General features: G+C 40.9%; 2 protein-coding genes and 1 long non-coding RNA gene across 3 annotated transcripts; 1 reads left to right on the top strand and 2 right to left on the bottom strand.

Annotated features, from left to right (window-relative positions):
• Nucleotides 1–4746: 4746 nt before the first annotated feature.
• LOC122013463 (subtilisin-like protease SBT1.6) lies at nucleotides 4747–7062 on the top strand. Its single transcript, XM_042569746.1, has one exon. The coding sequence runs from the start codon at nucleotides 4747–4749 to the stop codon at nucleotides 7060–7062; it is 2316 nt and encodes a 771-aa protein (XP_042425680.1).
• A 752-nt stretch (nucleotides 7063–7814) lies between these two features.
• Nucleotides 7815–13604, bottom strand: LOC122015760 (putative clathrin assembly protein At5g57200). Its single transcript, XM_042572786.1, has 15 exons — nucleotides 13409–13604; nucleotides 13192–13261; nucleotides 12796–12893; nucleotides 11891–12029; nucleotides 11659–11789; nucleotides 11489–11581; nucleotides 11320–11370; nucleotides 10520–10585; nucleotides 10369–10434; nucleotides 10160–10240; nucleotides 9693–9773; nucleotides 8889–9068; nucleotides 8713–8788; nucleotides 8458–8576; nucleotides 7815–8366 (listed from the first exon to the last, which is right to left on the bottom strand). Exons 1-15 carry the CDS (start codon nucleotides 13487–13489, stop codon nucleotides 7959–7961), a joined length of 1740 nt encoding a protein of 579 aa, XP_042428720.1. The 5' UTR covers nucleotides 13490–13604; the 3' UTR covers nucleotides 7815–7958.
• A 9674-nt stretch (nucleotides 13605–23278) lies between these two features.
• LOC122015219 lies at nucleotides 23279–24883 on the bottom strand. The gene is made up of 3 exons (XR_006120851.1): nucleotides 23873–24883; nucleotides 23719–23788; nucleotides 23279–23616 (listed from the first exon to the last, which is right to left on the bottom strand). It is a non-coding gene; the product is annotated as an uncharacterized LOC122015219 (long non-coding RNA).
• Nucleotides 24884–25209: the final 326 nt, after the last annotated feature.

Raw genomic sequence — 25209 nt, 5'->3', positions numbered from 1 at the left:
TCAGATCCAACAACCTGAGTGATTAACACAAGTTAGGACTTGAGCTGGCTCTACCAGTGCGACCCCTCCGATGCTTAAGTCAATCACCGATAAGAAGAAAGAAAGAAGAAAAGAAGATGAATAAGAAAAAGGAAAACTTAATGAAGAAGAGTGACCTTCACTTGCAAGGATAAGAAAATCCTCCTCCTCCGACTTACCTCTTCTAATGCTTATATAAATGTGTGAAAAGTATCTCTACATCGGCTGCCTCGCGCTCCTTCACCTTCTCCTATACGAGTCAGTGAAGGTGCAACCTCTAACAATAGTTACTCATTATCGCCATGTATTAAGATGAAGGCATCAAGAAAACTATATTTAACATCCATTACTCACTTCTCCATTCACTAATTGTGACATATTGGGATGAAGTAATCAAGGGAACTAGATCTGACATTCGTGACTCGTTTCTTCACTTATTGATAACCACTTATTAGAGAAAGGCATCAAGGAAATTAGATCTAACATTCATTGCTCGCTTCTCTATTCAATCCATGTATTGGGAAGAAGGAATTAAGGGAACCAGATCTGATATCCATTACTCACTTCTCCACTCATTGATTGTCATGTATCCTTAACCAAAAACTTCGGAGTCTTTGATTCTCGGTGGAAGCTAGCTTTGATGCTTAGTGAAAGATACTTCTGATACTTGGTAGAGATACTCCTGATATTTGATGGAAGGTACTTCTGATGTTCGGTGGAAGATACTCTTGATGCCTAATAGAAGATATCTCTGATGCTGGGTGGAAATCGATTTCTCAGGAATCATAACTGGGTGCTCGGGAGATAATCTAGTTGCTATTAGATGTCCCTCCTTCAAGTCAGACTAAGGTGCAAAGTTGAATGAAGTCTGATTAAGCATGAAGTCTTCCTATTTTCTCACCTCTGTATTACCTTTTCTATTTTGATTGTGTCAACCACTCAACCATAATGCTCGGAAGATAACTCGATTACCATCAGATGTCCCTCTTTCAACCATAATGCTCGTGAATCATTGTCTTTAATAATAAATATAAGATATAGACAACGTTTTTGACTAAAAGCATTATAAAAGAAAAATAAGATAACACTTTTTTAAAAAACATTATATTTTAACTGTTGTGAAATCTCAATTTTCTTGTAGTGTAACTTGACGGTCAAGAGGATCAGACACCAAGCAGGAAGTCCAGATGTGGGATTCTGATAAGAGGTTAGGATGTTCGATTCCCGATGAGTTGAAGTCTAAATGTGTGATTCTGACAGGAGATTGGGATGTTCGATTCTCAATTGACGAAGTTTGGATGTGTGATTCTAATAGAAAAACCTGATGGATCAGAGTGGACGTCAAGGAGGTAACTTGACACTTGGTAAGTAGAGGTAAGTCATTGGAGGAGAGTGACTCAGTGAGGGCGCATCCCGGTTGAGAGGACACTAGGCATCGGTCTAATTTATGTCCATTTTGGAAGCCTAAATCGAGACCCTAACTATATTATGGTCTCGGAGAGACAGAACTAATTAATATTGATACTATATTTATTGTGCTAACTCTATTTTACAAGTATCTATTTGTTTTGGACTAACATGAACTTGTATAGCAAAAGGAGCACAAGTTACCTTGGGTGAACAGTGCCCGAGGTGCCTTTCATGCGATAGAAGGCACCTGGAGTACTATTCATGGAAGGCCCTTCGAGAGCTTGGAAGGCGCCTTCAGCCCCAGTCCTAACAATCAGGAGGCTCGGGGTGAAACAATCAAATAGACCCTTAATTTTTTTTTCATAAAGTAAAAATTATTTATAATGACTTCTTCTAACTTTTCTAGATGTAAAATCATCTATAATATTATTAATTTTAAGATTTTCTAAAATCATCTATTCTTTTTCTTTTTTTTTTTCTCTTTTCACATAAAAAATATGTTTTCTAGACAACATATTATAATGCACAAAATTAAAATAATTGCAAAACTCTAATTTAAATAAACTGAATAAAATTATAATTTAAATCAATTGGAATAATTGCACCTGGATGAAAATTGAAAAAGATGAGTAGATGACAACCCGCAACCGTCGCAACTCGCAAACCTCTGCACCGTAAGCTCAAAACCTTCAGGTGCAGTGTGCCGGAGGTGCTGGTGCAGCCGTGTAGAGAAGTGGCAAAGGCACAGCCTTGCTGTGACGCCGTCGTGGTCTAACAGTAGAAAGGAGAGCAAACAAAAAATCCAAGAGAAAACTGAGAAGTAGAGGGAATACAAAAGAGGAGATCGTCGGCAGAAATTGGAAGAGCTTGTGCTTTGTGCGGCAGTGGAAGAACAGGTGCAACAGTGAAGATTTATAAAACTTAATTCTTAAATCAATATACATATATATATATATGTTATATGAATATTTAACACTTATGGGCCCCCTAAACTTGGGGCCCTGGGCAATCACCCAGGACGGCCCGGCCTCTGGGCCGGGGCTGGGCGTCTTCAGTCGGATAACACAAAAGACTTTGGCGACGATAAGAAGTTGAAGTTACGGGATAAACTTTTGGGGTTGAAGGTGACTTCAGTGTTATGAAAAGTGTCTTCAACACTCAATAAAAGAGACTCTCAACCAAGAACTCATACACATCTCTTTTACAAACTTCTATGTGTTCATTTGATGTTCTGAGTGCTCCGACTTTCTGCTGCTGCTCTGCTACGACGCTGCTGTGCGCGACTATTGCTGAGGAGTCATCCAACACCGAGTCTGATCCGATCATTTTCGAAGGTGTTGGGTAACGAACATTTCATATTGTATTTAATTTTTACATAAAGGAAAGTGTAGCATGTTATACTTGTCCTGACTTTGCTTTGTATTTGATCCCTTCTTCCAGTGGCTCCAGAAGAGATATTTAGTAGATTACCCGTCAATAGGTCCGTGAGACCTAGGTCTTGGAGTATGAGTCGCCGAAAACTATAAACCAAGTAAAACCGACTGAGTTTTTATTTTCGTGTTTAATTTTCCGTTGCACACTTTATTTTCAAAATCAAAAAGGAATTTTTAAAATCACGTGATTAACCCCCCACATGCATCTCGACCCAACACTGCCAACTTGAGGTATGAAGTTCGAATCTCAGTATAGTTGAGGTAAATGCATCCCTCATGCGTCGGTCACTATTCCAAGGGTTAGTAGTCACCGGTGATTTACCTCCTCCATATTGGTCCCGGGACAAATTGGCAGGCGCTAGGAGTTAGTGCAGTCGCTGGGGTGAGTGCAGTCACCTTTTGCCAACTTGAAAGATAACTAAGTTATTATCAAATATCCCTCTTTCAAGTCAGACTGAATAGCGAAATCAAATGAAGTCCGATTAAACATGAAATCTTCCTATTTTCTTATCTCTGTATTATCTTTTCTGTTTTGATTGTGCTAACGACTCAACCTTGATGCTTGGGAGATGACCCAATTACCATTAGTTTCTCTTTTGAATCAGACTAAGAAACGAAGTTGAATGAAGTCCGATTAATATTAAAATTTTCTATTTTCTTATCTCTATCTTTCCGCTCTGATTGCACTGACCACTCAACCTCGGTGTTCGGGAGATAACCCAGTTACCATCATTTATATATCAGAATGATACTTTTTCCCCCTCAAATACTAGTCATTTTAGAATGCAATGAGCTCTTATTCAATTCTAATCAATGTAATCACATGGTGGCTGCTATTGCTGTTATTTCTATTGTACCTCTGTATTATCTTTTCCACTCTGGTTGTGCCTACCACTCGACCTGGGAGATAACTCGGTTGCCATCATTTATATATCGGAATGATACTTTTTCCCCCTCAAATACTAGTCATTTTAGAATGCAATGAGCTCTTATTCAAGGCTAATCAATGTAATCACATGGTGGCTGCCATTGCTGCTTTTGCTTTGGCTATTGCTTCTAACTCCAGTGATAACAGAAGGTTCCGTGTCCATTTCTTGTTGTTGTCATCTTGTTGTTCACCCATGGTCTTTATTGGATGCCAAAAGCTAGATAGCGCTACCAACGTATTGCCAAATCACAGTGGACGCGAAAAATAGGGTGCCCAGAACTGCGCAGTCCAGTCCATCTTTTTATGGCCCATGGTTTTTTTTTTTCCCTCTCCCATTACATTCATCATTTTATATATTTTACATGGAAGTAAAATTACTTTCTTTCTTGTTACTTTCATTGATAGACAAAAAAGAGTGGAACTCCCGATCAGCAGTCCTCTCGCTGCAAAAAGGTTGGAACCGCCAACCCAGCGGCCCCCTCAACCCGGCCCCACAAGTATGAGAGGGAGTAAATCACGATGAATACGGGCCCAGCTATGACATGGTGGTCTCAGGTATTTAACACGGACAGATATTGATGTTATCATATTTACTGCCGCAGACCCTCGACCTCTCGACTCATGCTACAAGAATCCATGTCATAACCAGTTGATCCCGCCCGTGGGGCAAATCAGCAGTCCTCTTTGTAAAATCACCTGACACTGTTGTTTAATGATTACATTTCCCTTCCATGCACCATTGCTCGTCCCACTGTTCCACCTCCCGTTTTCTCCAAATCAATTATGGCCCATGTACCCTTTACCAGACAACGCTTTACCAGACATGCAATCATCAAGTTTTTTTTACTATAGTTTCTTAATTCATGAAAAAAGAACTAAGATAGCGAAGATGTCCTCTGTGGAATTCCACAGGGGAAAAATAGAAGCACCAGAAGCTCTTGCTTCAGAGCTTTGGAGATGCAACCAGCTCGGTTTCTTAGTACTGTTGCTATCTTGTCATTCGTCTTCTTCTTTGGGTTACTGGTTGCAGAGGTAGAGGAGGAGAAGAAGACCTTTATATTTCTGGTAGATCCCAAGCAGAAGCCCTCTCCTTTCGTTTCCCACAGCCACTGGTACTCTTCCCTCCTTCCCACCTCTGCTACACTCGTCCACCACCACCACTCTCTGTTCAGTGGCTTCTCCGCTGCCCGCCTCACTGTCTCCCAAGCGCGCTCCGTCGGCCGCTGTCAGGGCGTCGTCGCCGCCCTTGATGACTACCTACTCCGCCCCCACACAACTCGATCTCCATCCTTCCTTGGCCTCGACCTCCCCGCCTCCCGCCTCTCCGCCACCTCCTATGGTGGCTCCGCTGCAGTCATCGGCTTCGTCGACACGGGTATCTGGCCGGAGAGGCCCAGCTTCTCCGGCCGCGGTCTCGGTCCCCTGCCCCGCCGTTGGCAGGGACGGTGTGACCAAGGCAACGGCTTCAACTGTTCTAAGTGCAACCGCAAGCTTGTCGGTGCACGAGCGTTCTTCGCCGGCTATGCCGCCGCGTTCGGCATTACTAACACCAGACGTGGCGACGCGGTCTGGTCGGTTAGAGATCACGACGGCCACGGCACCCACGTGGCTTCGATCGCCGCTGGCGCGCCCGTTGATGGAGCTAACTTCTATGGTTTCGCCAGCGGCATTGCGCGTGGGGTTGCGCCCCGCGCGCGAATCGCCGTCTATAAGGCATGTTGGGACGAGGGCTGCATGGTCTCCGACGTCGTTGCCGCGGTAGAGGCAGCGGTCTCTGATGGCGTCGACGTGCTGTCGCTCTCCATCGGCGCCACCTCGCCGGCGCCGTCCTACGAACTCGATCCCCTCGCCGTAGCCACTTTCCGCGCCACGATTCGGGGCGTCTTCGTGTCGGCGTCCGCAGGGAACGGTGGTCCCACGCCACAAAGCGTCGGGAATATCCCGCCCTGGATCACTGCCGTCGGCGCGGGAACCATCGACCGGGATTTCCCAGCTGTGGTTCTTCTCGGCAACGGCACGCGCATTCACGGCACGTCAATTTCCCTTCGTCATCACAAATATCTACTCGGCCGAAGACATCAAGCAACGCCGGTAGTCTCCGCCGGTATTGTCGCCGCCCTGGCCAACCTCACCAATCTCAGCGTCGTCGGCTTCATCGTATTCTGGAAGTCAAGCGGACACGTGTCGAGAATCGAAATTGCGGCCGAGCTGAAGCGATTGGGAGCAGTGGCAACGATAGTCTTCCATGGGGAGTTCGATCCCGGCGGCATTGTGGCAGAGGCCCACGTGGTCCCCACCGTGACCGTTGAATCGCAGGGGGCCGCCACGATCGACGCGTACCTGAAGACAGTTAAGAATCCCACGGCCGTCATTTACTCTCAGGGAACCGCGGTGCACCCCGGCTTCGGCGCCCCAGTGGCGGCGTCGTTCTCCGCACGGGGACCGAACCCCGCGGTGCCGTGGGTGCTGAAGCCGGACTTGCTGGCGCCAGGAGTCGACATTCTCGGTGCGTGGACGGGGTCGGTGGGACCGTCGGGTCTGCGCTCCGACGCCCGGCAGCCGAAGTTCAGCGTGGCGTCAGGGACCTCGATGTCGTGTCCTCACGTGTCGGGAGTGGCGGCGCTCGTGCGCTCCGCTCGACCGGGGTGGTCCCCCGGCGAGATACGGTCGGCCCTCATGACCACAGCAATGGATGCCGGAATAAGTGACGAGGCCGTGGAGAATGGCGGGGGGCCACTGGCGATGGGCGCCGGATACCTTTTCCCGGAGCGAGCGGCCGACCCGGGGTTGGTCTACGACTTGGGGTACGAGGACTACGTGGAGCTCCTATGCGGGCTAAATTACTCGGCGAGAGCCATCCACATAATAACAGGGGGAGCGGGAGTTCGTTGCGGGGATGCGCGTGCTGGGCTCTGGGGGTTCAACTACCCGGCGTTCGTGGCATCGGCGGAGGACGTGACGTTGATGGGGGAGGCGGTGTTTCAGCGGAGGCTGAGGAGGGTGGACGTGGGCAAGAAGGGACAGTGGTACAGGGCGGAGGTGGCGTCGCCGGAGGGCTACGCGGTGGAGGTTGAGCCAAGGAGGCTGTGGTTTGACGGGAGTGGGGAAGGAGAGAGAGTGGAGTTTAGCTTGGCGTTGCGATGCATCGAAGATTCGCGAAATAATGGCCGGCGATGGTGGTGGAAAGGCGGAAGCTTGACGTGGCGGGAGGAAGGCGGGAAGAAGAGGCGGGTAAGGAGTCCCATTGTGGTTTTTTCTATTTCTGATATGTAAATGTACCCATATAATAAGATTGAATATTTCTCTTTATATTCTCACATGATCAATTTCATTTTCAAATATTCTAAATTCTATTATTAAATATATATTTTTTATTTTTAAAAAAATAAGAGAGAAAAATTTTAGGACATAAGGTGATTTCGTTTTTTTTTTTAATTTTATTTTATTTTATTTTTTTATGCTTGATTTCATTGTGGATGTCCTAATAATTAGATTTTGAAACTAAATACTTCTAGATTTGAAATTAAACGGTTGGATTCGGCTCAATAATTAACACCGGTAGAAATGGATCGTGGATTGGATTCACTCACTGGCTTGGCAATGACTCGACCGGGCACGAATTGTCATCGTGAATTCAATTGATACGAAGGCACTGCAGTACAATTGATATGAACGGAAACTTTGACCCTTTTATGTAAACAGTGTACCAACACGATTCAAATTGGATGGTCCCACGGACTTAGATGGTCCCCCTTACCCCCTTAAATCACGTTGGAACACTGCAGGGTTGGTTGAATCTTCCGATACGAATGCCCTGCAGGCTGCAGTACAATAACTATAAACTGCAAGCCAAATGAGATCCAATTCACGTGTCAACTACGCAATGTATATATATATATATATATATATATACATGTTTGGTGCATCTTTTCATTATATTCTAGTTGATTAACTTGAAAAATGATATGAATTTATTTTGGTCGATTTCATTGCTAAGTTTTGTAGTGCAAAAATAATTGGCCGTAGAAAACAATCGATCGAGTTTATATAGTTGATTGAATGCCCTGTGGAGCTACGCCCTGTGAAGGAGACAAAAACGGATTGGCTAAACAAATCGCTATAAGAATGGCGCAGCCATGATAACAAGAGTACAGGAATGAATGACCCACTCAGAGCAAATGTTGATCGCTGTGTGGAGCTGAAGCAGGTGAGAAGCCACCAAATGGATCGCCAAAAGGATTGGCTGAGCCCGGCTGTTGTTGAGGTTGATAAGGCACCATCATCATCATTTGCTGCTGCTGCTGCTGCTGCTGTGGCTGCTGGTGATAGTATTGCTGTTGCTGCATTGGGTAGTGCTGTTGTATTTGTTGTTGATAGTAGTATTGCTGCTGCTGCTGAGCCATCATTGCCATCTGCACGTTTGGTGGCGGTGCGATGCCATTCGACATGGCAAACGGGTCCCTATAGTCGAAAGGATTAGCATCCATACCGCCGCCACTGTAGGCTGCGGCGATCTGTTGTCTCCTGGCTGAGTCTTCATAGAGGCTGTCAAGCAAGAGCTTATCGAAACCGCCACCCTGCACAGCCAAACGAAGTGTGGGTGAAATTTTTGGGAAGGGAAAGATGGAAGAACGTGCTAGACTGCTAGTGTTAGATCACAAAATGTACCAGTTTGCTCTCAACCAATTGGCTGGTGCTGGTGCTTGGGGCAGTGACCAATGCCAACTCCCATCCGGAGGAATCGGTTGCAAACAGGTCAGTGGCTGATGGAGGCTTTGGTGCATTACCTGCAAATGTAAGAAATGATTGATAATAGTAATTTGAAACGCAAGCATATTCACGATACAGAAACGTTAGAGAATTGGTATCTACAATTGTGTTGTAGTAGAGATGAAATGTGCATATGATGAAAAAGAAACACACCTGGAGAAATTATGGCAAGAGCCAATGCATTGCTATCCTCAAGTTCAGCAGCAGCAGGATTTATTTCATCCAAGCCCTGCATTACGACAGAAGTGATGGTTATGTTTCTGCTGGTGCAGCTTTATTATGAAAAGAGAAGAAAAAATAATGCGTGCGAAATGCTGTGCAGATTTTACCAGTAAGTCAGCAGTGGTAACAGGTGGTGGCTCAACGTTCACTACAGGTTCAGGTTCGGATTTGGGTTCTGGTGGTGGTTGCTCTTCTGCAGGAGGCTCTTCCTTTTCTTCTTCAGCTGGTTTTTCTTCTGGAGTGACGTCTTCTTGATTGTAAGTTAGAAGGTTCTTTTCTTCATATTCCTAGTTTGAACATATAAAGAAGACCTAATTTGTATTCATATGAAGTCTCTGGATAAAGATATTAGGAGCCTAATATATGATGTATTTGTTGTTTTCTAGGGCCGACTCTGTAAAAAGAATTTGTCGACTACAGCTGGTTGAAGAGTTAAAATTAAGATGCACAAGATCTCTAAAACATGTAAACTAGTATATGGATGAAAGACATGTTTTCTAGATATTCAAAAGCTTTTTTTTCAATGATATTGGTCTGGAGAAGATGTTGGACAGAAACAACTTGACAGTGAGCATCAATGTTAAATTTTGAAACATCAACTGAAATTGGATAGTCCTTCCTTTTAAATTGTTCATGTTCGTGCTTCACTGCCAACAATAATGCGGTAGAAAGGCTAGAAACTCTAACTTTAAGTGGGAACTTTTCATGATTTCAGTTGGATTACAACTTCTAAATTTTAGTGTGTCCTTAAATGAATCATGTTATGTGGATAAAACAGTGAAAAAGATACTTTTCTACAGGATATAAAATGCAAGCAAAAAAATAGAATCAATATGTTATAATTGATCAAGCTACTGGAAATCTATGAAAAAAAAACTATGATCAAAATTTTCCTAGTTAATTTGACTCACCAGCTTCTTACTTGAGACAGAGCCAACCCCAGGTGCTTCTCTGATGTATTCTTCCATTGTAGCAAGAAATGAAGGAGGTGGCTAAAAGAAGATAACAAACTGTTAGTAGAAAATCAACTTTACAAATAAAGCAGTACAATAGCCAGCCAAGATCAATTGAAACTGAGCAATATTTTTTATTCTATTATTCAAGTAGTCAACATTAAATTTGATGGTGCGGCTCCTATAACTTAAGATAGTGTTGCAATGGGATTTAGTCATTTTCTTTAAAATAGTTCCCTCCATGTCAAACTGGCAAAAAGGTAAATCTGCGTTTCTCCTTTTGGAAAAAAGAGGCCAAGATCTAACGTACCATGGGATTAAAACTAAGGTGACCAGCATTGTGATTTGGACCTTGCAGTTTAATTTAGTTGGAAGAAAGAAAAGAAACAAGATATGTCTATCTGCAAGAGTGGTTGAAATGAGACCTGTCTTAAAGTAGGGAACTGAAAGTTCCTGGCAAGCTCCAAATGTTTGCAGAATTCATAGAACTCAGAAAGAGTTTCAGCCTGAAAATAATAAAGACGTGTGATTTCAGAAAATATCCAACTGGGCATTAGTCTTTTCTTGAATCTTTTTATTAGAAATTAGTTAATTGTGGCAAAAATGTATTCAACTTTATAAGGAATATTACTACCTGTTGTCCAGCTCTCTTATAAATATCGAGTGCTTTGATGGCGTCATATTTTGACATCTCAAAGAACTGCATAAAAAGTAATTAAAAATTTATTGGAATTATTTCTCTTTGAGTCAGTATATGTTAAATATCTATGTAGAGATTGAATTACCATATCAACAAGATTGATGATGCCATCATTGATCGAGCAATATATTTTAAAGCTCTCTTTTAAAACCTAAAAAATAATTCAGGAAAATTGTCAGCTTGGTGTTTAGAAGTGTGGGAAGTATCAGATTTTTTTTATAAGAAATTCACCAAAGTTTATTATACTTTACTCACATTATTATTTCTTCATGGCATAATACAGGTATCTACTTTTGTAGCTATTCAATTGAATTTTTTGTATGTGGCATTGTCCACCAATAGTATAAATAATAATACAAGTGCAGAAAATTTACAATCATGGCTTTGAAAATGATTGCTTAGCTAACGGCAGCAACTAGCAAGTATATGTAGTTACAATGGATTAGTAGATATCAATATGCCTATGCATGTGCTTCGATCGGGATCAGCATATTGACCTTTTGCACAGCAACAAAAATAAATAAATTTATTATGTTGGTAGCAACCAATATCAATTATAACCAGTTTTCTTTTTTCTTTTCTTTGTCAGAAAGAAAGATTTTCTCATGAAAGTATGAAGCCCAATTCTGAAGACACATCACTAACCTCAAATTTTTCTACATTATAAATTTGAAATCCAAGTATGACAATTCACAAATACAGATAGATGTATTGCGCCACAAAGGAAGTTGACTAAAGACAAAATGAATAAAGACCAGCATAAAGAACCACAAGAGGACAAGAACTAAAACACCCAAAGTAGATTATACTAAAAAAAACTCATGAAAATGAAAGTTTAGTTTTTCCATGATCACGTGAAGATAGACAAGAAAATTTAAATTGTACCAGAGCCAATGCATATTGAATGAGCAGGTTTCCACATGCTGCTCCTTCAGGCTACAAATTAAACCAGATAAAGTAAGATGAGAACAAGAAATAATGGAAAACAAGATACGATTAATTTTTCCAAAATATTCTGACTAAATACGAAGAATGATGGTGACAGATGCTTTACATGACAACCAATGAGCCGGAAGAGAAGTTGCTGTAAAGCAGGCAATTGTTCTAACAGATCAGGACAACATAAAGTTCTAGTTCGACTATGTCCCTGCAAACAAAGATGAAACGCAAAATCATTTCTAAATGTTAGGAAATATATGTAAAAAAGTAAAAAAGAGAGTCTACCTTTGTGGGCTCTTGCTGTAGGGGCTTCGTCAGACGTTCTGATTCAATGTCATATTTTAAGATTCTAAAACATTCAAGTCGCTCTTCCAGATAGAGTGCATATGTACGTACCCACGCAGAGCAATCCCAAGCTATAGCAATGGAAAAGTAGATATTATGCATACGCTTTTTCCTAGTAAACCAGAAAAACGTATGTGACATTAAATTTCACGACAATTGAAAGGAAACAAACCCAAAGGACATGAGTCATCTTTAAAGTTGGCTATCTGAAGAATACTTCCACGACGAGAATAGCTTAATAGTTCCTCTCGAAATGTAGGATCACCTTCCCTCATTGTCCTGTGGACAACTATCAATGTTTTCAATGCGACCTGTAAAATATTCATCAAGACTAAGATCATTTTGAAGTTAGTCAAGTTACACAAACACCTATGAAGAAGAAAGTTGTTTGGTGATGTTCCCTTATCCATTTTATGAGAAAATAGTGAGATTCTTAATATGATTTCTTTTCTGCCTTTTGTAGCTAATAAGTTTATATGCTAGTCAATAGTCAAAAGGTAAACAAATATTTCATCACAATTTTTTTCTTTTTCAAAATTGAATCTCAACTCTTGAGAGTAGTAACACACTTTAGACCACCTAGCTAAGGTAACCTCATTTTTTGTTATTTCAATTTACTAAGAAAATTCAATTATAATGAATTACTAAGAGAAGTGGTAAGGTGCAGAGCAAACCTATTCTCACGACTTGAACAATAGTAGTCAAAATCACAAAGAGAGATTCCACCCATTGACATTTGCATGAAATTTATCTAAATTTAAAGGGACAAATATGAAAAGCACCCCAAATAAATTCCTAATATTCCGGCACACGATCAGAAAGAAAGATCATAGTACTCGAGAAATCAAATTTCACACTGTTTCTTATGATTTTTGTTTCTCAATATCATACTAGTTTTATAATCTACTTCTTTTCAGAATAATGTTGTATAATGGTGCTCTCTTACATGTCATTTTGAACTTTGAAATTCTAATAAGAATGATAGCTAAGATGGAACACAAAGCATAAAGCAATTGATTCAATAAAGGCGAAATTCACAAGTCACAACATGTATTCGAGTATTTGCATTTCACATACCATCCAATTACGAGTCTTGGACAATCTTCTGCCAAGCGCATAGATGCAGTAAGCTACATCAGCTCGGGGGCGAACCACTGAGGTAGCAGCAAAGATTGCTGGAAAAAAAAAATGCAAGCTTCAAATTTTAAGGTCCTCACGCAAATATCCGCTTGAAAGACAAAGGACCAGTTGAAGGAGAAAAAAGGTTCCAAGTGTGCTCAGAACTAGGAAAAAAAATAAATACTAAAGAATCTGAGTTTCAAGTTCCATCTTCAATACACTAATTTTAAACAGACACAAGGAACCAAATTCCCATTTATTTCCTAAACTTCAAATAAGTGAATGAAGCATCGATAAAATAACATATCGATGGCAAAGTACAAATGCTGATCAAACAGAAAAAGGACCACTCACTCCGCACGTGTCGCTCCTTCGGGGGGCATTCTACATGGTTTGTTGCTTTCACGATAGCAATATCCAAGTCCTTGCATCAAATCAACCGAGGAAGAAATAAAACAAACACAAATTAGGCAGAGTCAAAACCCGACCTTTTCATGTTCCAACCAATGCTAAGATACATCACGCCAGAAATAAAGGTTTAAACTTTCGATTGAAGGAAGAGATCACCGACCTTGAATTCGCTATTGACCTTGGCGAGCCCAACTTTGGTAGAATCCTTGAGGGCTCCGTAGGCCTTCCGCCATGTCCCCATCCACCCCGTTCTGACCTTGATTTCTCCCTCCCTAACCCCACCCTTCCTTTCCCTAAAGGAGGAAGAGAGAGCGAGAGGGAATGGCTTACCCTGTCGTAGATGTGAGCCCCCTTTCCAACCCGCCACCTCCGGCTTCTCCCTGATATACTTACCCCCTTTTCTCGCATTTTTAATCTCCAATCGTCCTGTTAACTTGGGGCCACTGGATCCAGGAGCGCACAATTAATAAAAATAGGTGCGCTTTAGCAAATAGATTCGAGGACGTTATGAGGTGATGGCGCGTGAGTAGTGAACTATATCAACGAAAAAGATCGTCCTACGTAAATCCGACGGATGATATCGGTTCAATGAGAAAATAAAATTATTATTCCTTTTCCAAAATAAAATTACTTTAACTAGATATCAAGATGAAAAAAATAAAATTATAGAAATCCGACGGATGATATCGGTTCAATGCGAAAATAAAATTATTATTCCTTTTCCAAAATAAAATTACGTTAACTAGATATTAAAATGAAAAAAATAAAATTATAGAATTTGCAAGAGTCTTACTTGCTTCTTTCTTTGCCAAAATAAATTTTAAAAAAATATCTAATTTCTTTAAATTTTTATTTTCTATCTGCATTTAACATCACATTCTCGTACAGAAAAAGATATTATTTTATCCTTAAAATTTATTTACTTATTTAAAATATGTTTTAGGTCGTCAAATTCTCGGAATTTAAAATCATTAATATCTTTACTTGTTTCCAAAAATATTGTGTTTGCCGTCTAAACAGAAAACAGAAAAAGCGAAATAAAAAAATGAAAATAAAGGTTACAAAGGACAACTATCTTCCTGGGAATAAATGGGACAAGGTTTATTAAACGAAGGAGAAGGAAGAGAAAATAGAGTATTTATATTTTTTTAATTTGAAAGAGAGAAGTTTTATTAACATAACATGTGTTATCGTGTTTGAAAGAAAAGTGAGAATAAAGTTAAATATATAAAGTTATAAAATTACTATCACTTTTATTAAAAACTTAAGCATTCAAAAATCTGATGCATGTATATTGTATATATTTATGAGTTAAAACTTACATATTCAAACATTTCTAACTCATTTATTAAACTCGACGTTATCGACGTCAAAGTCGGTATCGGCATTAGCATCGGCATCGAAGTCAACGTTGAAGTCGACGTCGACATCAAAGTCAGCATTGGCATCGACGGAGTACGAGCGTCAGGCGATGGCAGGACGGATCCAGAAATTAGAAGTGCATTGAGCTGATCTTGAGTTGACCCAGTCCACCATAGAAGAAGTCTGAGTTTCACTTTATGCGAGCCTATTGTCATCTCTTCTTTAACTATTTGACCAAATTTTATTTTATTTTATTTTATTTTATTTTTATTATTTATAAAATTATTAAGTTAATTTAACGATAATGATATTTAATTCGTATATGTTGAAAATTTAGGACTATGATAAAAAGTCTAGCCACTAATACTTGTGTTAAAGAGCGTGTTGTCGATTGTGAAATAGAGATAGTCAATCCACAAGCATAGCGTGAGGCCGTGTTCGAGCATCTTGTGTAGGACCTCAATCCACAACTACTCGCCTCCTGTGTTGACATAATTGTAAGGGTACATCGACGTAGAAGACGTGTCGACCCAGTCATGACGAGGGTGGCGTATAGTCGCCGCTGTCAAATAGGCTCGCATCGTTGTCACTGTTGTAGGCTTATATCATCATGGACTTGCAATGTCGCAATCGTCGTGGCCCCACGCCAACTACGCTCTATGCCATCTTTGCACCATGTCTTCACCGTGATGGCCTCACAACGCTATTGTCATCCTGCTTGACATTGTCGATTGTCGTCATTGTGGCCTCAGGATGCCGCCACCAACTCACGACTCCATATATCAATTCGCGACACTGCTCTTGATATTAGAAACATGCATCTTGTAGAATGAAAATTAAAAAAAAAAAATAGAGAGAGACACAAATTAAATGGATTACAGATTTGCATGTGACGTAGTAATGTAGAAGAAACTTTTATATTTCTTTTTTGCAACCGCCAATAGTTAATCGAAGATTAATAAACTTATGTCGTCTAACCCTATATGTTTAGGAGTTGGACTGGGCTATAGCCCATGACAACTCCTTACTATATCAACGTAAAGAATATTTAAAATAATAATTTTTAAAATTAATATAATAAAATAGGAATAAAATTAGAATATAAATTTTTTTTAATTCCCCTTATCCTTCCTTACACTCTAAATAAAGATTTAAAAAATTCTTTTATTTCATATGTAAGGAAAATTAAAATTTATCCTATTTTATCTTTTCTTTCCATAGCTCACTTTCTTTCAAATAAAATTTTAAGTTTCCTTTCCCCTCCCCTCCCCTCCCCTCCTCCCAAACAGCGAGGAGGAGAGAAACGCGAGACTCGCTGTTGAATCGTTCGATCCTCTCCGGTCGACCAGTCGCCGGCATCAATCCGATCCGCGTGCCCAACCCCTTCTTTCATCGTCGACCTCGTCTGCGAGGGCAAACGCAACATTTTATCATCTCTCTGTGAAGCCAATTTTATGATTCGCAATCCGTTGGATTGTTGTCCCCTTTAAAGTTTTAATGGAATTAAACACTCCTTGGCCAACGATAAGTACTTTGATGCATTCCTATCATCAGATTCCCGGCATGTTTTGCCTCTACAGTTCATTAGAGGAGAAAAGAGTGCACAATGCACACTTTCATTCTGTTGATGTATCATGTGTTTCCATAACGTCAGCCTTGGGGAATTTTCAAAAGCAATTTGTTTGAACTTGTTTGCTTATCTATCATGATAACATTCTGTTTGGTTCAGTATATATATTTCCAGATGATCAATGTCAAATGGTTATAATAGTAAATCTAGGTTGTTTTGTACTTCGTTTACTATGTTTTTTAATTTAGACAAAAATATAAGTGACTATTTCAAACGGGTTGTTTTCTCATACATATGTTAGTTGATTTGTCTTAAGCAAAGCAGATTTGCACCAACTAGCTAGGTGGCTCTGATATGCACCATGAGAAGACTAGGACCCTGATGTCGTGAATGAGCCTTCATAGCATAAATAAGAATTAGGAGAAGAAAATGTCAGTGATCGGGTTGAGGAGGAGGGCCCCCAACACAGACATTGAGACGCTCAAGTCACGTAAGTGGTAAAAGAAAAAAAATTGAAGAGCAGGGATGATAAATAGTAAGCTCTAATGGAGAAGCATTCCTGCGCATGTAGATGCAGACCCCCTTATATAGTATTACTTTTCCTCTTACATGAATATTAATGTATTATCAAAATAAGACCGACTGTTCTAACATTTTGATAATTTTCCTAAAATAGGCCTACCATTTCTATGCTTTGCAGGATAGAAGCTTTCGTCATATGACTTACACAGAGCATAGCCCCTAGATTCCCTGACAATAGTTATACAAGATATCAAAAAGGAATATTAGGTCGTTAAGGTAATGGGTTCTTACTACTGGTAGGACGACCGAGTCCCCTCCAATGTCTGGTCGAAGTCCTTACTCAGACGGGGTCGGGTCAGCTAAAGAGTGTTGACCATTCTGAGGACTCGACACTTTGAGGATTAGTCGTCCTTGAGGACTTGGCCTTTCTGAGGACCTAGCGTTCGCTCGGGCAAGTAGTCCAGTCGAGCCGAGAGGACTCAACTCAGGATTCCATTGAGCTGGGAGGACTCAGGATCTGAGCGGATGAGTAGTCTACTCGAGCCGAGATGACTCGGCTTAGGATTGTATCGAGCTGGGAGGACTCAGGATCCGATCAGACAAGAGGTCGAACGGTTGGACTATTTGACCAAATCATATGATTGTGCTGCTCAGATCTGAATCGAACTAGGGCGCGGCTCATGATTCCGTCAAGCCAGGAGGACTTGGGGACTCGATTCAATAAGAGATCCGATCAACTGGACTATTCAACCAAGTTGTATGCCCGTGCCGACCTCGAGTGTTGACCCCTCCTTGACTTTGACCATCACATCAACCAAAAGATCTGGTCGACTGAACTATTCAACCGAGTCGTATGTGTAGGATAGGAAAGAACACTAGAGGGGGAGTGAATAACAATCGTTCAAAATCGAAAGCGAATTAAAACTAAGTTACGCAGCGGAAGAGAGATAAACCAATGCTAACACAAGTTGGTTTTACTTAGTTCGGAGCCTTCGACGACTTCTACTCCAAGACCCGCACTCGTCGAGTGCTTTCGTTGGGCAATATAATAGTTCGCAAAAAGTGTTACAAGATAAGTACATAAACTATATATAAAATTACCGATAACAAAGAAAACTAAGTAAAGATGAAGTCCGGTTGTCGGTGGAGTGTTGCAACATCGCAGGAGCTTTTTCGGAGCACCGAGCAAGAAAAAAAACTTGTAGTCATTGTCGTCCTGAAGCTCCGGGTCGAAGGCCTTTAAATAGGTCCATTCTAGGCGCCTGGAACCCCTCCGAGCGCCTAGATCACGTGGCTCGGCCAATCGACGCGCTTCACGTCAACTTGTGGATGATTTTTCGGTTCCGAGCGCCTGGACCAAGTTCGGGCGCCCGGATTGCCTAGGAGCATGTGGCCCGCCTGGGCCACCCTGCATCGGGCCCCCAGACCAGCTCCGGGCCCTTGGAGTCCGGACGCTCGGAGTCCTTTTCTTCAGCAGCCTTCTCCCTACAAAAAAAGGTTAGTTCAGGCAATAAAAATTATATCTACCTTGGAAATAAAGAGTTAGCACAACATAGCAAATAGGGTAGTCTTCATCATACAATTGCCTCAAATCAACCCTTCGGCCCTAGTCCTCCGCTCGGTGTGAGGTCCTGTCATCGAGAATACTGGATCGTTCGGTAAAGGTTGTCCAACAACTTGTTGTTGCGATAATTTTTGTGCCTTGGCAGCCACGAGCAACTCCAAATCGTTCTGTGATAGGGTAACTGTAGTGAACCTTCCAGCCTCTTCCATCTTCGCATTTTAGATCAGGCAAAGTTTCCACAAATGGCGTCAAATTTGATCATGTCTGAAAGCAAGGAAAATGGTGCACTGGCTAGGTGGCTCCGATGTTACCGCAAGAAGATGAGGACCCTAATGCTGCGAACGAGCCAGCGTGGCAAAAATAAAAACTGGTAGAAGAAAATATCAGTGACCGGGCCAAGGAGAGGTCTCAGCGTAGGTACTCCAAGGCTCAAGTCAAGCAAGTGGTGGAAGAAGAAAACGAAGAGCAGTGACAACTTTCTTGAAATAGGCCTGCCATTTCTATGCTTTGTAGGATGGAAGCTTCCGCCGTACGACTCGCACGGAGCATATCCCCTTGATTTCCTGACAATGGTTACACAAGATGTCAAAAAAGAATATTAGATCGTTGAGCTGATAACCCCTTACTACATTTTACTGGTAGGACGACTGAGTCTCCTCTGTTGAAAATTGGACCAACAAATAAGTAAATAAATTACTTATCTTACACTAACAATAACAACACTACAACACCCTTTTTGTGGATCACTCACAATTCTAAGACAAAGAAGAAAAACAAAAAACTTTGACTCACAAATTGATACTTGATTGATAATTGAAACTAAATACAAGGTAGAGTATTTATAGTACTCTTCATACAATCTGGACCGTTCAATTAAATTAAATCCTAGCCAATGAAATTCTAATTCTTATCCATGAAATGAGAAAAACACTCTTGACCATATATTTAATTTTATCTTTTACCAAGTCGTCATCTTTATCTATTAGAAAAAAATAAATAATTAAATAGAAAATCTTATCTATAACTCTTATCTTTTATTGGATAAGTTTTATCCTTTATTTGAGTTGGAGTTGATATTTAACACTCCCCCTCAACACCAACCCTTTGTACTATGCCGAGTTGATCACGAAACCTTTTGAATTTGCTGGCGCTCAAGCCTTTTGTGAACAAATCTGCAACTTGATCATCTGTACTGATTTGTCTCATCTCAATTTCTTCTTGGAGAACTTTTTCTCTGATAAAATGATAGTGCACTTCAACATGTTTAGTTCTTGCATGAAAGATCGGATTTTCCGCCAAACGACTTGCCGATTGATTGTCACAATATATTGGAACTGCATAATCAACTGGTTGATGTAGGTTATTTAATAGTTGAATCAACCATGTGCTTTCTTGAGCTGCCATTGCTACTGCTCGATACTCAGCTTCAGTGCTTGATAATGATACAGTTGGTTGTCTCTTGCTGCACCAAGAAATTGCTCCAGAACCAAGCTTAAATAAGTAACCAGTTGTTGACCTTCTAGTGTCATGATCTCCTGCATAGTCAGCATCACAGTAACCAACTAACTTACAGTCTCCAATTCTTTTATACACAAGACCATAATCAATTGTGCTCTTCACATATCCTAGTATTCGTCGAACTGCTTCCAAATGAGGCTTCATTGGATTTTGCATGTACCGACTTATTACACTAACTAGCTGTGTCAGTCTGGACATCTCACTCTCGATCTCTGAGATCCGTGTCCCCCTCTCAGCGGCTACATGCTCCAGGTTTTGCAGCTCCGAGCTCTTCTTGGAAACTTCTTCTTTAAGAGTCACAATTGCAGCCTCAAGCTGCGAAATTTCAATTGTGATTTCGTAATTCCGTTGCTCAACCTGTTCCCTGGCCTGATCCCTAGCCTTCGAGGCGGCGTCAATCTGCTTTATAAGCTCCTCGGAGATCTCATGCGCTCGCTTGATAACGCCATAGGTCACGGAGGGAAGACCGGTGTACTTCTGGGAAGTCGGTAGACCACCGGAGGCGGAGAAGTTCTTGTACCCGCTGACCTTGCTGGAGATCTTGCCGATGCTGGAAAGGAGCATCTGCGCGGCAGTCTCCATCTCGGATTGTAGCGAGTCCTTGTGCTTCATGGACTCGTCTCTGAGTCGAATCGCATCGGCGAGCTTCGCTGCGGTGCGTTCGGCGGATCGCGATGCCTCGTCCCTTTCGCGGAGGGCCTCGTCGCGCCTCCTGATAGCCTCGTCCCTTTCGCGGAGCGCATCATCGCGCTGACGGATTGCGTCATGAGCCATGGACTTGAGGCGGCTGAAGGTGCCCTCGGCGGCCTTCCTGGCGCTACGTTCCTTCTCGAGCTCGGCGAGGAGGTCGCGGATGCACTGCTCCGAGGCCGAGGAAGAACTGGCGGAGGAAGAAGGGAGGACAATAGGGAGGGGATCATCGTCGCCCTCGACGTCGCTGAGGACCGCGGATTTGTCATCTTCGTAGGCCATCAAAGCTTCAGCATCCCAATCATCTTTGCTATTCTCTTTAGAATTGGAAGTAGCCGTGTTGCTTTGAACGAACCTTTTCTTGGACCAACAATCTTTTGCCATGTGGCCCACCTTCCCACAATTGTAGCACTCGCCAGAAATTCTTTTACGATCACCATAATTCTTCGAGGCTCCCCCTGGACGAGAGCCTCCATTCCCATGATAGCTTTTTCCTTTGTCGCCATTCTTTTTAGATCCATCACCAGCATGTCGTTTGAAGCTACCCTTACTTTTATTGGTGTAGAGCGCTTCCTCCTCACCCTTTAGCGAGACTTCTCCCATTTGCTTAGCCATAGCTTCTTGACCTGCAAGTAAATTTTCAAATTCAAGAAGCGATGACTGTGTTGGCCATCCTTGTATAGCAGTAATAAATCCTCGATATTCTGGCCTCAAACCATGAATAATTATTCTTTTTATCCTTGCTTCCCCAATAGGAGCTGATGGATCTAGCTCTGAAATTTCGCGACATATCAACTTCACCTTGTGGAAGTATTGGGCAATCGTCTTGTCACATTGTGCTATTGACAATAGCTCCTTCTCCAGAAGTTGCAATCTTGTATCATTCTTCTTTGAAAAAAGTGTAGCAAAGATATCCCACACTTCCTTTGGTGTTTTGGCATCTCGGATGTGCTCCAACATTTCTTCTTCAATTGTGATCTTTAAGACAAACATTGTTTTACCTGCCTTAATCTTCCATTTTCGCAAAATGTCATTGGCGTCTTCTGCCGGCTGCGTAGCTTTACTACCACCAACAACCTCCCAAAGATCTTGACCTTGTAGGTAAGACTCCATGCATGTTGCCCACGTGTTGTAGTTTTTGTTGTTGAGCTTCTTGATACCTCCTACTACTTGAAGGTCCCTCATCACGTCGAAAATCTTTGATTATACCAAACAAGTTTGATTAAAAAACTTGTAAAGCATAAAACTCCTCACAATCTAAGATAGCTCCACCAAGAATAATCCCTGATTAACTTGGCTCTGATACCAATTGTTGAAAATTGGACCAACAAATAAGTAAATAAATTACTTGTCTTACACTAACAATAACAACACTACAACACCCTTTTTGTGGATCACTCACAATTCTAAGACAAAGAAGAAAAACAAAAAACTTTGACTCACAAATTGATACTTGATTGATAATTGAAACTAAATACAAGGTAGAGTATTTATAGTACTCTTCATACAATCTGGACCGTTCAATTAAATTAAATCCTAGCCATTGAAATTCTAATTCTTATCCATGAAATGAGAAAAATACTCTTGACCATATATTTAATTTTATCTTTTACCAAGTCGTCATCTTTATCTATTAGAAAAAATAAATAATTAAATAGCAAATCTTATCTATAACTCTTATCTTTTATTGGATAAGTTTTATCCTTTATTTGGGTTGGAGTTGATATTTAACACCCTCCAACATTCGGTCGGACTCTGTACTTCGACGAGGTCGTGTCGACTAAGGAGTGTTGATCATTCTGAGGACTCAGTGTCATGAGAACTCGGCCTCTTAGAGTACTTAGAGTCCGCTCAGGCGAGTAGTCCGACTGAGCCGAGAGGACTCTACTTGGGATTTCATTGAGCTTGGAGGACTCGGGATCCGAGCATACAAGTAATCCACTCGAGCTAAGAGAACTCAGCTTGGGATTCCATCGAGTTGGAAGGACTCAAGATTTGATCGGACAAGAGGTCTAATCGGCTGGACTATTTAGCGGAGTCATAAGATCGTGTTGTTCAGATCTAAATTGGATTAAGACACGGCTCGGGATTTCGTTGAGCCGGGAGTACTCGGGGATCCGATCGGATATTCAGTCGAGTCATACGCCCGTGCCGCCCTCAATGTTGACCCCTCCTTAACTTTAACCGCCGCATCAATCAATTTTTTTGACTTCAACCTTCACTTCACGGGCTCTACTGTATTCGCCATATCAACTAATTTCAATTTTATTGCCAAACTTACTTCTAAAAGCATCCCTTTTTTGAAGAGACTAGAACGATTTGACCGTACACACAATTAACAACTATTGAGAAATATTTATATTACCTTTGCCACTAACTAATTGAACACAAGTATTTTAGACTAATTTAACTAATACATTGATTTTCAGGTTATTTAGGGATCTATTATAAAGATTCTATCCATTCTAATGGACCTTTTCAATATCATTTATAAATTTGTTGTCCCTGCGGGTGTCTAGTTGATTAAAAGGGGTAGAGACGATCAATTTTTGACGGATGTATATTCTCAGAGAAAAATTCATCACACCCCTTAGCCATTTGACGGACAATTATAAACTCACCACACAATTTATCTCCTTTTATATAATCTAAAAAGGAGCTATGAGAAGCACATGAGGAAACGAGATACATAATACTTTTTACTACAATTGTATAGAATAAAATTATAATAGCAAATGTCTGAGATGTCAAATGTGTGTTTACATTTCCTTGCTTCTGCAAGTTTGTAAACATTCCAGCTCAAAGATAAGTGTCTCATAAGAGGGTAAAATAAGACAAATAATGTTGTAGAAATTGTCAAGGAAATATCTTTAAGATCCAAGTTTGATCAACTTTAATGAATGGATCTTTCCCAACCTTTTCTTTTAATATCTTTAATTTGCTAAATACCAAAGGACCGTTAGCACAGATAAATGTCTATAGAGCAATGATTGATGTACTCTTTTTCTTTATATTTCAAGCCCCATAACCATCTTTAGAAAAATAAATCAAAAAATTGAACATTTCCGCCGGCTTGCCGGTACTCTCCTTCTTTAATTAACAACGTGAAATTGACATCAAATATAGTGGCTTCATGATGCTTCTGCAATTTTTAAATAACATTCAGTAAACATAATACTTATATTGTATTTATTAGAGACAAACTCTTGATCAGAAAAAAAAAATGAGGAAAAGAGATTCAGACTTGCTTCCTTTCGTCTTTGCCTTATAAATTGAATAATTGGATGGAATTATATTCTTCCACTTGTTCCCTCCTATTCTTGTGCAAGTAGATAAAAGAAATGTTAAATTACAACAAGAATAGAATAATTTCTTGGAGATACTACGTACTAACGTACATTTGAGTATCTGACTGATGATATTAACATTTGAAATTCACTCAGCACCAAGGATTGTGATGTTCTGCTTGTATAATATTAATTCCCAGAACTGCAAAAAAGAAGCAAGTCAAATGTCATCTCTTGCATATACCACAGATCACAAGCCAAAGAGACTAAAAACTCATGAACATCAGGGCGACAAACTCGAACAATTATGAATTAGGAAGAAATTGCATACTTCAAATTGCCAATAAAACATAACTCATAAGAAGAGAGATCGAGTTTGTTAGATGTACTGGTTTAAAGCATTGATGAGTATCTTCCATGCCTTCTCTCTAGCTCATTTTAAATCAGTAGTGCTGCTTTGTCTGGTAAAGTTGGTCGCTAGGTCACTGTTACTTTTTTAAATTCTCCTTTGAGCACTGATATCTAGCATCTTTATTGATTTTGTTTCTAATATTGTTTAGTGGCATTGGTTTTTGAAAGTTTACACCGTATGATGCAAAGTGAAGTTCATATACTCACCGTATGATGCATATCTTAGTTTTTTTGATGTTTACCATACCAGAGGCACCGATAGCATCCATAACTAGAGGCAGCAATCCCTAGCCTGAATCACGCAAGAGCATCACATGAGAAGAAGAGAGCCAAGTGTAGCCAAGGACAAACTTGCCGGCAACTGCAAACAAGAGTCCTCCGTTGGAGAAAATGCCGGCAAGTCATCCTTGGCTGCACTCCACTCTCCGCCTCTTCATGCGAAGCCCTCTCAACGATTATCTTTGCTCCATTTTTCCTTTGAGCAAGTACTTGGCCTTCCCTCAGGGCAAAACATATCTCACCTGTTATTGCAACGTATAGGCGATAACCAGTGGGTATTTATAGGCACGATCGGTTGCGATACATGGAATATGTCTGATCGATGGAATGATATGGAGATCATATCATTTCTCGATGAATTCTACTATATATTTTGTTATATAATCTCGCATTTGGAAATCCTCCAGTACAAAAACAGACAAGCGAACCAATTCTATTGATTTTGCAATTTTAAGGGGCTGTGAAGACAGAGATGGGTGGGTCTGTCACTGATATGGGCAGTTTCCTCTCTACTGTGGGAATATAATCATGGGTGGAGGCCACACTGAGATATGGGGGGGGCTCATGCCTTCATGCCTGACCCCTGAGTTCTGGATGAGTCACAGCACAGAATTCACTTTTTCTTTCCTTTTCTTTTTATCAGTTTTGTCAAAATTTTCAAATCTTCCATAATCTGCAATGTCGCATGATTTCATGCCCTGAAAATATCCTCTCTCCAAATTTCCTATACTTGCATGTCTTCATTAAGTAGTAGTCCA

This window comes from Zingiber officinale, chromosome 8B (assembly GCF_018446385.1).
Source record: "Zingiber officinale cultivar Zhangliang chromosome 8B, Zo_v1.1, whole genome shotgun sequence".
Taxonomy (NCBI): domain Eukaryota; kingdom Viridiplantae; phylum Streptophyta; class Magnoliopsida; order Zingiberales; family Zingiberaceae; genus Zingiber; species Zingiber officinale.
Note: the sequence above shows the minus strand (reverse complement) of the source record. Positions and strands in the feature narration are given on the sequence as shown.